The sequence below is a fragment of the Benincasa hispida genome, chromosome 8, assembly GCF_009727055.1.
Source record: "Benincasa hispida cultivar B227 chromosome 8, ASM972705v1, whole genome shotgun sequence".
Lineage (NCBI taxonomy): Eukaryota > Viridiplantae > Streptophyta > Magnoliopsida > Cucurbitales > Cucurbitaceae > Benincasa > Benincasa hispida.
Window position 1 is genome coordinate 44,372,130 of NC_052356.1, and position 13,644 is coordinate 44,385,773.

Consider the following 13,644-nt stretch of genomic DNA (forward strand, 5'->3'; position numbering starts at 1 on the left):
TGATAGGAGAATGCAATCAATATGGCTTCAATTTTTGTCCTAATCCCATACATGTTTAAAATATGAAACTATTATTTACCTATGGATGCATTGTTCAGAAGTGTGATTTTGCCTTTTAATGTTTGGTTTATGAGCTTTAAAGTTTCATTGTCAAATCCAATATTTTGTATGATTCATCATTGAATTTTGCTTGATAGTTCTTTAGAATTAAGAATTAAGAATGTTCATTTCATATTAATGGATACTTGAACATTACAAGTGAAACTCTCTATTTAAAGATATCATAAATTTCTTTCTTATAACAAAAAAGAAAAATCATTGCTCTGATATCAAACTGATTTTTGACCCATTAACCTACTTCTCAAGAATATGGATCTGTCTTCATCTTCTCATAACAAACTGTTCTAGGATTATAAACATGCAGGAGCTGATCACAAACTTGCCTTGATGCTGGCCTTTCTTGTGGGGCAGTTTTAGTGCATAGCAAAGCTATCTCAAGAACTTGAAATGCTGCAGATTCTTCATCAGGCGATAGCGGCTTCAAACAAGGATCTATCAACTTCTCCCTATCAGCTAAACATTGCATTTCAATCTGTGTTTCTACCCATCTTACCATGTCCATATCCACACCAAAAGCTTCATCAGTAGGCATTTTCCCACTTATGAGCTCCATCAGTACAATTCCCATACTGTAAACATCACTCTTTTCTGTTGCCTTCAGAGAATAAGCATACTCTGGAAAATGGAAATGGGAAATGTCAATCAACTGACAATAATACTGCAAACATTGAAATCAAGTGAGTAGAAAATGGTGTTACCTGGAGCTATGTAGCCATAAGAACCGGCAAACCATGTTTTCGATTCAGTGTCAGTGTCGTAACTCTCGACGAGAGCTTTTGCTAGACCAAAATCCCCTAAATGTGCCTCCATATTGGAATCAAGAAGGATGTTGCTTGATTTGATGTCCCTATGGATAAACTTGGGCAAACAATCATGGTGGAGATATTCCAATCCCTGAGCCAATCCAACAGCAATCCTGAATCTTGCATCCCAATCAAGCTTCTTTTTCTTCTTCCCATTGATTGGTTGTTGGTGCAACCAATCCCAAACACTTCCATTCTCCATGTAGTCATAGATCAAAAGATTTGAGCCATCTCCTCTGTTGATGCAATATCCAAGCAGTTTCACTAGATGCCTGTGCTTTATCCTTCCTAGTGTCTTCATCTCTCTTATGAAGCTTCTATTTGATAAAAGATCATCCTTGCACGATATCTTCTTTACGGCAACAGTTTCACCGGTTAGCAATTCAGCTCGATAGATTGTTCCCGAGCCACCTGAGCCGATAATGAAATCATCACTTAAATTGTTTGTGACCTCCATGATTTCTTCCCATTGGAAATCTCGATTTCCACCAGGATTATGGAAAAGAGGTCTTCTCTGTGCTTGGGAAGAACTAGATGAATAAATGCAGTTCACTTCACCCCATCTTTTGAAGGTTTCTAGTTTGTGTTTATAGAGAAGGGTAACAGTAAGCACTAGAATTGCCATTCCTGCCAAAGTCGAAACTGCAGATATGGCTATTACAGCTGCTTCGCTCAGACTCGATGACTCGCTCGAAGAAGCTTCATTACAACGGTCAAGAGGGCCTCCACAAAGCTGAAGGTTTCCTTGGAATACACTAACTGGCCAATGTGAGAATTCCTTGTCCAGTTTTCCTTCTAGTTTGTTGTAAGCTAGGTTCAGCTTGCCTAAGCTACTCATCTTACTAATATCTGCAGGGACTTCTCCGGTCAGTTCATTGTGAGATAGATCAAGTGCTTCTAGTTTAGACAGCAGAGCAATAGAGGATGGAATTTCACCAGTCAGATTATTGTAACTGAGGTCCAATACACTCTGAAGATTCTGTAGTTGGGAAATCTCAGATGGTATTTCCCCATCTAAACCGTTTCTCGACATGTGAAGCTCAAATAATTTGCTTAGCTTACCAATATCTGAAGGAATGGGACCCGAAAACTGGTTATCATCAAGGTTGAGAATGTTAAGTGATTTCAGGTTACCAATTTCCATAGGCAATGTTCCATCAAGTAGATTTCCATTAAGAGATAGCACAATCAGTTTGGAACAATTGAATAGCTCTAAAGGTAATGGACCAGTGAACTGATTGAAAGAGAGCTTAATCTCTCCTAATTGAGGCAATCTACCTAGCCACATTGGTAAAATTCCAGAAAGAAGGTTATTGTTAAGATCCAGATGAGTCAGTTTCCTACATAATGAAAGCTCGGTTGGAATAGACCCTGTAAGAGAGTTCCCAGATAAATCCAGCAATGATAGTTCACGAATCTTCCCCAATGCTGGTGGGATTTCACCGGAGAATTGATTGTTCCCTAATCTCAGCCTCTCAAGGGAGGAAGAGTTTCCCAGTTGGGAAGGAATTTCGCCGTCCAACGCATTGTTTGTAAGGTCGAACGAAAGAAAAAATGGGGAAGCACACAGTGGAGCAATGCTCCCATTCAACCTGTTTTTGGATAGATTTATTCTTGTAAGGTTTGCTAAATTGATTAATGAACGAGGAAGATTACCTTCAAGAGAATTGTTGTAAAGCATAAGCTGCTCCAGAGCTCTAAGAAAACCAAATGTTGAAGGAATCCCACCAGAAAGACGATTGTCAGCCAAATCCAATATAGTAAGTTTATGGCAGTTGCCCAAAGTGGCGGGAATTTTACCCACGAGTCCGTTTTGCCTGAGATGAATGAAATTCAGTTCCTTCAATCTTCCAATGCTCACCGGAATTTCTCCACTGAACCGATTCCCAAAGAAATCAATCATCTGCAACTTTGAACAATTCCCCAACTCGAAAGGAATTTTCCCTGAAAGCTGATTGTCGTAGAGGTACAAAATTTCAAGTTCCCCAAGCATTCCAATCTCACGCGGGAGATCACCCTGCAGATTGTTATGATACAGAGCAAGAGTCTTCAAATTGCTCAAGTTTGCAATCGACGGTGAAATTGAACCCACTAAGCTGTTGTTATGAAGGAGGATATCAGTCAAGCTCCTTAATTCATAAAACTCATTAGGAATCGACCCATTCAGTGTATTGTTAGACAAATCAATCTGCGTCAGCGATCTGCATTGTATCAACTCCACCGGAATCTCGCCGGATATTTGTATCTGAGATAGCAACAAGTGCTGCAAACTGGAAGCATTAGAACACAACTTTCTTGGGATGACACCAGAAAGAAGATTGTTCGACAGAACCAAGAACTCCAAGCTTCCCATATTGCCCAACTCCTCTGGAATTCCTCCTGAGAGGTTGTTCATAGATAAATCAAGATTCTGAAGATTACCCAATTCAGTAAGTGATACTGGAATTGAACCCTCGAGTTGGTTTCCCATTAGATTCAAGTACACAAGCTGACCGAGATCCCCAAGCTCCACCGGAATCTCACCGGAGAGAGTATTATTAGCGAGGTTCAGAATTTGGAGATTCTCGAGACGACCCAATTGCTTCGGTATCGATCCATTGAGACCGTTGCCAGCAGCAGTGAAGACAACAAGGCTCGAACAATTTCCAAGCTCGCCCGGAATCGGACCCTCAAGTTGATTTTGCTGCAGAACCAAATCCTCAACTCGGCCGAGTCGTCCGAGTTCGGGAGGTATCAAACCGCTAAGACTACACGAGGCCAAACCAAGAGTAACCAAATTCACAAGATTTCCAAATGAAGAAGGAATGGGACCAGTAAGTCCGTTGTTACCGATTCGCATAACTCGTAAACTCGTCATCGAGCCCAGCTCAGTTGGAATCGGCCCACTGAGTTGGTTAGAGAAAAGAAGCAAAGATTCCAACGAATGGAGTTGCGAGAGGTTTGTTGGAATGGGACCCATTAAACCGTTGCTGGAAAGATCAAGGTGGAGCAGGTTCTGTAACCTACCGAGTGCTGGTGAAATAGACCCACCGAGTGACGAGTCAGAAAGGTTAAGTCCCACCACTTGAACCGAGCTATCTGCCAAGTTAGACCCACAAGAAACCCCTCTCCAGTTACAGAAATTGGGATTACCCTCAGACCAATCCTCCAAAACATTTTCAGGGTCATCAACGAACGACTTCCTAATTTCCAAAAGCACATTTAAACTCGACCCACCATCCAAATTCCCATCGCACTGAACAGAGCACACAAAAAAACAGAGCACAAGAACAAACGGTAAAAACAGAGCAGAAGAATCCGCCATTCTGCTCCAAATGCAAGTAATACCCTGTTCTTAGAAAGACTTCAATAGATGAACACAACTATATATCTTCAAGAAGAGTAGAAATTTGGGCGGTGCTTATGAAAGACGCGTGGTGAGAAACGGGAAGAGGCAAAGAGCGGCGCTGCATGGAAGAGAAGCACTGTTTCTCGAACTCTACAGACAATAATAATAGCTGCTGTATATGTAAATGGTTGGGAGAAACTCAATCAATCTGCCTGTCAGGGAAATGCCATAAATGACCGGCGGATTTGTACTGTGCCATTAATAATCTTCATTTTCAGACGCTCAAATTCCAAGAAAGGATCAGAATCAGATAAGTACATGCTCTGTTTTCATAATTCCATAATAATAAATAGAATGAAGCCAAGGTCAAAAGGGTGAGTCAGAAAGGGAAATATTATAAAATTAAACAAAAAGGGATATTGATATTTGAGCAATTATAATTAGAAGTACAGTGGTTGGAAGGAGGAAGATGGTGGGTTTGCTTGTTATAATGTGTTAGCTAAAAAATGGAGTGAAAAACAACTCTGTAGAGAAAGTGAGCAGTTGAAGTACTAATTATATATATAATATAAAAAAATGTAATTGGCTTTGGAGTATGAACTTGAAACAAATGAAGCTTTCGAAAAAGTCAAAGTTGTCCCACACACAATTTCATTAATTCCCACACGTATGCAAAACCAATTCCACAGTAGAAAAAACAATGCAATGAGAGATAGAGAACAGAGTCCATGCAATATTTATTTAGGGTTTTAAGCACTTTTGTTGGCTTCATCTTACCAAATCTTCCTGTCTTATTCTGATATTTTCCCCCTACATTTTTACTCCATTATATTATAATATATGCACATCTTGGCACGTAAAAATCATCCCACAAATCATTATTTTCACTCATATTATTTCCCTCTGTGCTTACATTCTCTTATGAGCTTCTTAAATAACACTATCTCAAAAGTCAAGTTTTTTTTTTTTTTTTTATGGCTGATATATTATTAGTATCTTTTAGTTTAAGGGTTGGATTCATAAACTTTGATCTTTTCGAATTTAATAATACGTGCGAGGTTCATTGATATATATGTTTTAACATATTGAGTTATCCTCAAGTTACATTTTTTTTTATAGGGTTGTTACTTTGACTGTTTTAATTATTCTTATTATCTTAGCTCATATTATTACTGATCTTTATAAATAAATAAAAATATATATTTATTACGTACAGACATCCACGAGAATGGTCTCCATTTCATTCTTCATCTCCACAAAATACTTCTTTTAATCTTAGGTAGATGGAGCGAAAATTTTGGAGGAAGAATTTGCGAGAATTATTCCCACTTAATCTCTTTAGAAAAATAGTTTATTCTCCATTGTTAATGCTTTATTTACATTGTTAATTCCTATTGAGATAGATTTTAAACATCTTGAAATAAAATAAAATGTCATATATATGAAGTTATTTAAAAATTCAACGGGGAATGGAGATGCATCCTACTTCCACTCGGATTTCTTTTTCTCCACTCATCGCCTCATTTTTTTTATAAAAAAAAAAAAAAAAAAAAAAAAAAAAAAAAAAACATCCCCTCCACCCGCCATGAGTTAAAACACAAGATTTTTGGAGATAAAATTTTTTAACACAAATTCAGGACATCATACTATTAAAGAGATGAGTTTGAATCTTTACCTCACAAATTAATAGTTAAATTATATATAAAAGGGGTTTAAGAAAGGGAAAAATTTATGAATTAAATTAATATTTAAACTTAATGGGATTATAATTCAAACTTTAAATGTTTATAAAGAATTAGGTGAGATAAAAACACTACTATTAGTATTATATTGTGAACTCTTTAACTTAGGGTTAAACTTGTGGCATATGTATTAATGAAATGACACGTAAAGTTCCATTGTTGTGCTAGTTTTTTTTAAGTACTGTAGCCATTGATATTATACACAACCCAAGGAGCACTCCATGGGATTCTGAATCAAAGGGGAAAGATTATTAAAAGCTCCCAACAAACCCAGCTTCTTCATGAAAAATTATATAATGTAGTGTTTTGTAGATAAGGGTGGTTGTGAATTAATATTCTCTTGTCAAGTAAGAAAAAGTAATTATTGTTTATTTCCTAGAAATTTAAAAAAACAAAAACAAAAACAACAAAGTTTATTATTATTTTAAGAAAATAAATTTTGGTCCCAAATTTAGGGTTTAACTTCTATCATTTGGTTCTTATATTTCAAATGTTATCCTTTTAGGAGTCGTTTCTTTCATAAGAATAAAAAAATCTCATGAATTGGACATTTTAATTATTGCATTTGTTTTATGGTAACATAAAAATGTCCTAACATCTAGAGATTCTCATATATTCTTTGATGCACTTATAGAGGCCATCTTATTTCACTCTCTTTGGTTATATTTTAGTTTGCTTTTATTTTTTAGAAAGATATTCTAATTTAAATTAATATGGATATTTATTTTATTACAATTTTAGTTCTTAAATTTTGAATTTTATTTCGATTTGATCTCTAAGTTTCCAAATTTATACTTTTAACCTCAAAATTTTACTAAATACTCACTTTTAATTTTTTCATTAATGTTTATTGATTAGTTAAAAATAATTATGCAATCAAGTTTTAAAATTAATTTGAATTTAATTAATTATAATTATTTTAATGTAATAAATTAATTAATAGACATCAAGAGATTGAAAAAAAATATTTAATAGAAAAACAAGATTAAAATATAAATTTTGAAATTTAGTGATCAAAATAAAACAAAATTTAAATTTAAAGTGTAAAATTATAAGATTTTGAAATTTAAAAACTAAATTAAATCAAACACAAAATTTAAATACTTAGAAACTAAATTAAAATTTAGGGTGAAAAGATTTTCTTTTAATTTTCTTTAGTTAAGAGTAATTATTGTTAATCGATTTCTTTTGATTGGATCCACCGACAATTGCTAGCCGTGGCTAAAATACAATTTGATATACCACTTTTTCTATTTTTAAAAAAAGTCCCAGTCGCAAAATGAACACACACAGTTTGACTATATTATTGCCATTTTTTTAAATTGCAGTGTGATCCCTTTTTTCTTCATTTCTCTAAAATTTCTCATTCACGAGAAAGCAACAAAGGGAATAAGAATATTATGTGTCCTTTGTCATGGTTCGCCCCTTAATATTTTCCTTGCCTTCAATAGTTTGAACAATTGTCCTTTCCTTGAGGAATATTTGCAGTATTCACATTTATTATTCATCTTAAATTTAATTATGGTTTTAATTTCACATTTCAACCTCAAAGTTTTTTTTTTTTTTTTTTTTTGAGTACTCAATCTCAAAGTTGTTAGATAGTAGATCAGTTTGAGTGTGGTTACGTTTTCTTAAATTATTTCTTAGGAAACAATAAATATATCTTAAGAAATTTAAGTAAATATTGAATAAATAATCATGTAAACCATTAACTAATTGAGACGGGATAATCTCCCTTTCTTTGAAGAGATTTAAGCCTTTTATTATATATATATATCATTTATCAGTGTAACAAATATTCTCTAGTATATTCCATCTAATTGAAAGGTTAACTCAAATCATTCCAAAATAATATATAATAAATAAAAACTTAGGTGTGTTTTGTATGATCGAGATTTGTTGATAATTTTTACACTATTGCCATTTTAAGAAAATCTAAGAAAATTGTTCGATAACTTTCTTTCTAATTTCTTAGGGACATTTGGGACAGAGAGTTGGTTATTATAGTCATAGATTATTATAGTTTGGTTATAATAGTTTGTATTTGGGGTGTGATTATTTTAATTTGAGTTAGTGTTTGAGATATAAACTATTTTAGTTGAAGAAAGAAATAGTAAACATTATAGTAAAAAATTTAAAAAAATGATAATGTAAAATAGTATCCGTGGCAAATAATAAATACTATAATATATGAGAATTTTGAAGTAGTACTCTCGTAGCTGATTGAGAAGTACAAATTAATATTTATGGTAACAAAGGGGAGTTATTATAGTCTTAAGATAGTTCTTGTCCCAATGCCCCGTTAATGACAACCAATGATATCAAGATAATTTTTCTTATTCTTACAAAAGCAAATATCATTTTTGTACGGATTTGAATTCTAGATTTCATCCTATTATACTTCTTAATTACCCATTGCTCTCTTTCTAAGATCCTACAAAATTTAAGACTTGGTAATCATTTGATTTTTTATTTTTGTTTTTGAAAATTAAGTCTATAAACACTTCTTCCACCTCTGAATTTCTTCATTTGTTATCTATTTTTTATCAATAGTCACCTTAAAGGGTTTTAGTAAACTATGCTTAATATCAAATAATTATACTTAATAAATTTTATACTTAATTTACCATATTGATATTTATTGTACAGGATATATCTATAGGCCAAAATTGTCAACTCAAATATAATTCAATAGATAAGTACATGTTTATCCTAAAGGTGAATCTTTGATCTCCCATTTGACATCAATAAATTGAATGTTTTTTTTTTAAGGCTAGCTACCCACTATTTTGTATAACATCAGACTATTTTACCTTGAGATATCTTGGCTTTATACATCATAAATAAAGCCAACAAAAAGACATCTTGTTTTAGCAAAAACTAAGTCACTTCAAGGTATGTTTTATTTAATTTTAGAATAAAAGGGTTACAAATCTTATCTTTTGAAAGGACCACATTCAATAAGCTAATGAGAGTTAATTAATGATGGAATTTTTCTTTTGAAGTTATAAGCAAAGCAATATGGTAACCTGAATCACTTGTTTGTTTGACATATATATGGAATGCAAGGTCAAAGCAGGTAGCTAAACCAAACATATTAATTATATAATTGAGTTATTTAAGCGATTTATGGATGTTTTCATATATATATATATAAAAGATGCATTGTCCAAACAGAATATGACAAAAGACTGTAACTTAATAATAGTTTGTATATACATTTATAATTATCTACACTTTGGGGATGGAATCATTAATTTCATGATAAGCTGGTGGCTCAATTATTCAAACCACTTTCCAGAATGTTAAAAATGTTAATAAATATAATATCTTAATTAATTATTTTATATTGATTTTTCTTTCTTGACAAGCAAAAGAAGGGCCATATCGTATTATCATACCGTTTTCTCGTTTGAGTTCTTTACAAGTACGTACAATTACAGCTCTGATCACTTCTGATCTTTCTAGAGGTGTATTTGGGACGGCTTTCTTGATTACAGCAACAATAACGTCACCAATATGAGCATATCGTCGATTACTAGCCCCTATGATTCGAATACACATCAATTCTCGGGCTCCGCTGTTATCTGCTACATTCAAAAGGGTTTGAGGTTGAATCATATTATTTTGGAATCTTTTCTTTCAATGCAAAGGGCGAAGTAAAAACCAAGTTAATGAGCTCGACCTTGACGAACTGGGTGTGCCCTTCTCATGCCATGACTTGACAAGCAAAAGGATAATCCAAGTTTAGACCCAAAACCTTATTCGGGATGATCTAGGTTATGTACTCCTATAAATAAAACATTGTAGGCCCCCAAAAAAGTAATTCTATTGTGCATTCACAAATCCTTGCACTTATTAATTATTCCCTCTTTATTAAGTATTGGAGCGCATGTGACAAATACCATATCAATATGCATACATTTCTATTTTGTAGGTCACGTTATTCTCATCAAATAGATTTTTCGTTGTTGTCACGTAATCATTTCCATGTTCAAAATTTTGACAACAGTAACATTAGTCATAATAAACATCATGAAACACATAAGAATAATGTTAAAATACTATTTTGATTCATGCACTTTAAAATTTATTCAATTTTAGTCCCTATACTTTCAAATGTTCAATCTTAGTCGCTATACTTTTCATAAATCTTAAATTTAGTCTCTCAAAGTTAATTTTTATTGAATTGCTTAAATAATCATAATAATTTTCATGGAAAGAAACACAATATGTGAATATATTTTCAAAATTTATAGTGGAAATACCAATAAAAATAAAAAGTAACGGAAAAATCCACAATAAACTAGTAGTAGGGACTAAATTTAAGATTCATTGAAAGTTCAAAGACTAAAATTAGACATTTAAAAATATAGGGACCAAAATTGAACAAATTCTAAAGTTTAGAGACCAAAATGATATTTTAATCTATTATTGATAAAATGAGTGTTGTGAATTTGAGGAACACAATGAGAACACGATGATAATAAAATATAATATTAAAATAAATAAATAAATAAATATTAAAATAAATAAAACATAATTTATAAATTAATTAAATTAACAAAATAAGAAATAAGAAAATTCTAAAATTTCTCCACTTTCTACAATTTGTATAGAATTTGCCCAATGTGTATGTTTTAAAACCCACCAAAGCCCACTATTTATAGGCAATTTGGTAAGTATGAGGTGGATTAAATGGACACTAAGAATGAGTATTTACAAGACACATGGATAATACTTTGAAAAATTGAGGCATGACACATGGTCAATAGATACTAAGCATGAGCATCTAATGGGCATCTATTTTCTATAATATTTATAACACTCCCCCTTAGATGCCCATTATATATATGTGTGTGAAATATGTCTCGTTAAAATCTTACTAAGAAAAACCCAATAGAAAAAAAAAATCTAGCGAAGGAAAAAGAGTACATTTTTCATATAATACATATTCCTAAAAGATGACAATATATTTGCTCCCCTCACGAAAATATCCCTTAAGCTCTCTTTTCCTCACAAATACCCATTTGCATCCTACAGGTTTAACATCTTCTGGTGTTCGGACTACTGGTCCAAAAATCCGACGTTTTGAAAGTGAGTTTAATTTTGCCTCGATTGCTTCTTTCCATCGAAGCCAATCTTTTTTTTTGTTAACATACTTCAACAGATTTTGTTTCAGGATCCTCATTTTCAAATATAATATCGAGAGTAACATTATATGCAAAAATGTTGTCAATAATTACATTAATTCAATTCAATCTTTTTTCCTGTCATGATATAGTTTATTGAAATATCATTATTATCTTTAATTATTTCACCTTCCTCACTAGTCATGTTGAGGATTTCTTCATGGTCTACCACGCTTCTAGCGTGTTCCAGACTCATTAGTGACAACTTGTTGTGTTGGAATATCAATTTTTTATGGAACATTTGCAGTTGGTATATGCGACTTAGTTACTCTCTTTGCATCTAGTAATTGACTCGCTATATTTTAGAAATGAATCATTTTCTGAACTTCAAGTTCACCATGATCTATATGGGCATCTAAATGAGATAATAATGATGCATTATATGTAATTTCTTTTTCCAATTTCTTAATTCATCCCCCTAATGTTAAAAAATTTGTCTCACTAAAATGACAATCAATAAATCATGCAGTAAATACATCACTCATCAGGGGGTCAAGATATTTAGTAATTGATGGGGAATCATATCCAACATATATTCCTAACCTCCTTTGAGGACCTATCTTAGTACGTTGTGGTGGAGCAATTGGAACATATACTGCACATCAAAAAATTATTAGATGGGAAATATTTGGCTCATGACCATAAGCTAATTGCAATAGCGAGTACTTATGATAAGCTACTGGCCTAATACGTACAAGTGCATGCAAAATAGCATGTCCCTATACAGATGAAGGAAGTTAAGCTCTCATAAATAATGGTCTTGCAATTAATTACAATCATCTTATAAATGATTATGCTAAACCATTTTGTGTATGAACATGAGCTACAAGATGCTCAACACTTATTGTTGATAAAATTGGAAAGCATATATGATATATGTCTTATGCTATGCGTTTGTACCCATGCGTCGGTGGCCATGCATTGGAATGAAGAGTATGTGTTAATCTCGTGTGTAATGACCATGCGTTCCTATCACAAGTTTTCTTGCTTTCTCGTCAAGTATAATGAGAACGCAAGTTTCTCGGGTGATCCGAGGTCGAACTCAGGGACTTGTAACTTAATAATGTTTGTGAAGCAATGAGTTTGAGGCGATGAATAAAAGTAAAAAGAAGTTAATGGATTACACACTACTCCTACTTCTAACTAAACAGATTGAGCGATGAAGACTTACAATGAGAATTGGTAGATATGCAACAATTGATAATGCATAGTACTGTTCATTATCTTAAGTCGTTCGAGTAATCCCAACTCGTCATACTAACGCATCGCACACCTCTCGGTGGCCAACCGCATGCCTATATCTCTATAGTGCATAGTTGTGTCGAGCATAAGACCGTGCCTATCTCTAGGAACAATGCATACTCTGCTTTAGTGTGTTCCACCTTTTACCTTCTCAGGCAGTTAGATGCGGCTAATTAGCTCATAGACAAGCATTGCAACAGCCCATAGACAAGCGTTGCTACTAATGGAAAAATCGACATGCGCAACGGAAATAAGAATCGATTTTACTCTAATTGCCCAAATTAAACATGCAACCCTAAATGAATTAATTAGGGTTATTTTGAAATAATACCTTCGAAGCTCCCGAAACTTCTCTATCGCCGCTCGAACACGAACCGGACAACCACTAGAGCTAACCTACTATCCTCTGGACTCAGAATCGGGTTATGGGACCCGATGGATGAAGAACCCGAGAGAGAGAAAAAGAGATGGAAATAGAAGAGTGAAATTTGGGTTGGGTTTGGATTTTTTAGCCCTATTTTAGAAAACTATTTTGGCAAAAAGTCTAAAAAATTTTAATCCAAAATCACAAGCCCATATTTATAGAAAAGGGACATGCAAAATTGCATGAAAAAACTTCACAAAATCTCAACACCTAGAATCCACTATCTAAGTGGACTTAATGTCTTCACTATAAGCCAATACCTAGCCCACTATTTTGTTAGTGGAATTATCCAACAAAAGTTTGGATTTTCCCACTAACTTTAGCCAAAGGGCAAATATAGCCATTTGGTCAAAGTTTGACTTTGACCAAAAAGTCAACATTTTGACTTTTTATAATTTTTTCGTGTTGACTAATTTTGACCTCCCGAGCATGAATCCACATTCATTTTCTCAAAATTCAAATCACATTTGAATATAAGGTCGGTCAAAGTTTGACTTTTCAAGTCAAAAGTCAACTCTTTGACTTTTTACATCTTTGACCATTTCCATTATTTACAAGCTTTCGAATATGAACGTATTCATATTCTTGATATTTAAATCACATTTAAATATTAAAGTTGTATCTCTAAACTAAAAAATCGACCACTATATCACATATACTTGTCGGTTTCTCTCTCTTCATCTAATTCGAACAATTCGATTTATTCTATCATATTGTTCTAAGTTTATTCCATATGAGCTAGTAGGGGAACCTAATGGACCTATAGATCATGGACTCCAACAATCCGAGATTA

General features: G+C 33.2%; 1 protein-coding gene across 1 annotated transcript; it reads right to left on the reverse strand.

Annotated features, from left to right (window-relative positions):
* Positions 1-272: 272 nt before the first annotated feature.
* Positions 273-4,458, reverse strand: LOC120082837 (LRR receptor-like serine/threonine-protein kinase GSO1). The gene is made up of 2 exons (XM_039038170.1): positions 819-4,458; positions 273-735 (listed from the first exon to the last, which is right to left on the reverse strand). Exons 1-2 carry the CDS (start codon positions 4,225-4,227, stop codon positions 362-364), a joined length of 3,783 nt encoding a protein of 1,260 aa, XP_038894098.1. The 5' UTR covers positions 4,228-4,458; the 3' UTR covers positions 273-361.
* Between the last annotated feature and the right edge of the window lie 9,186 nt (positions 4,459-13,644).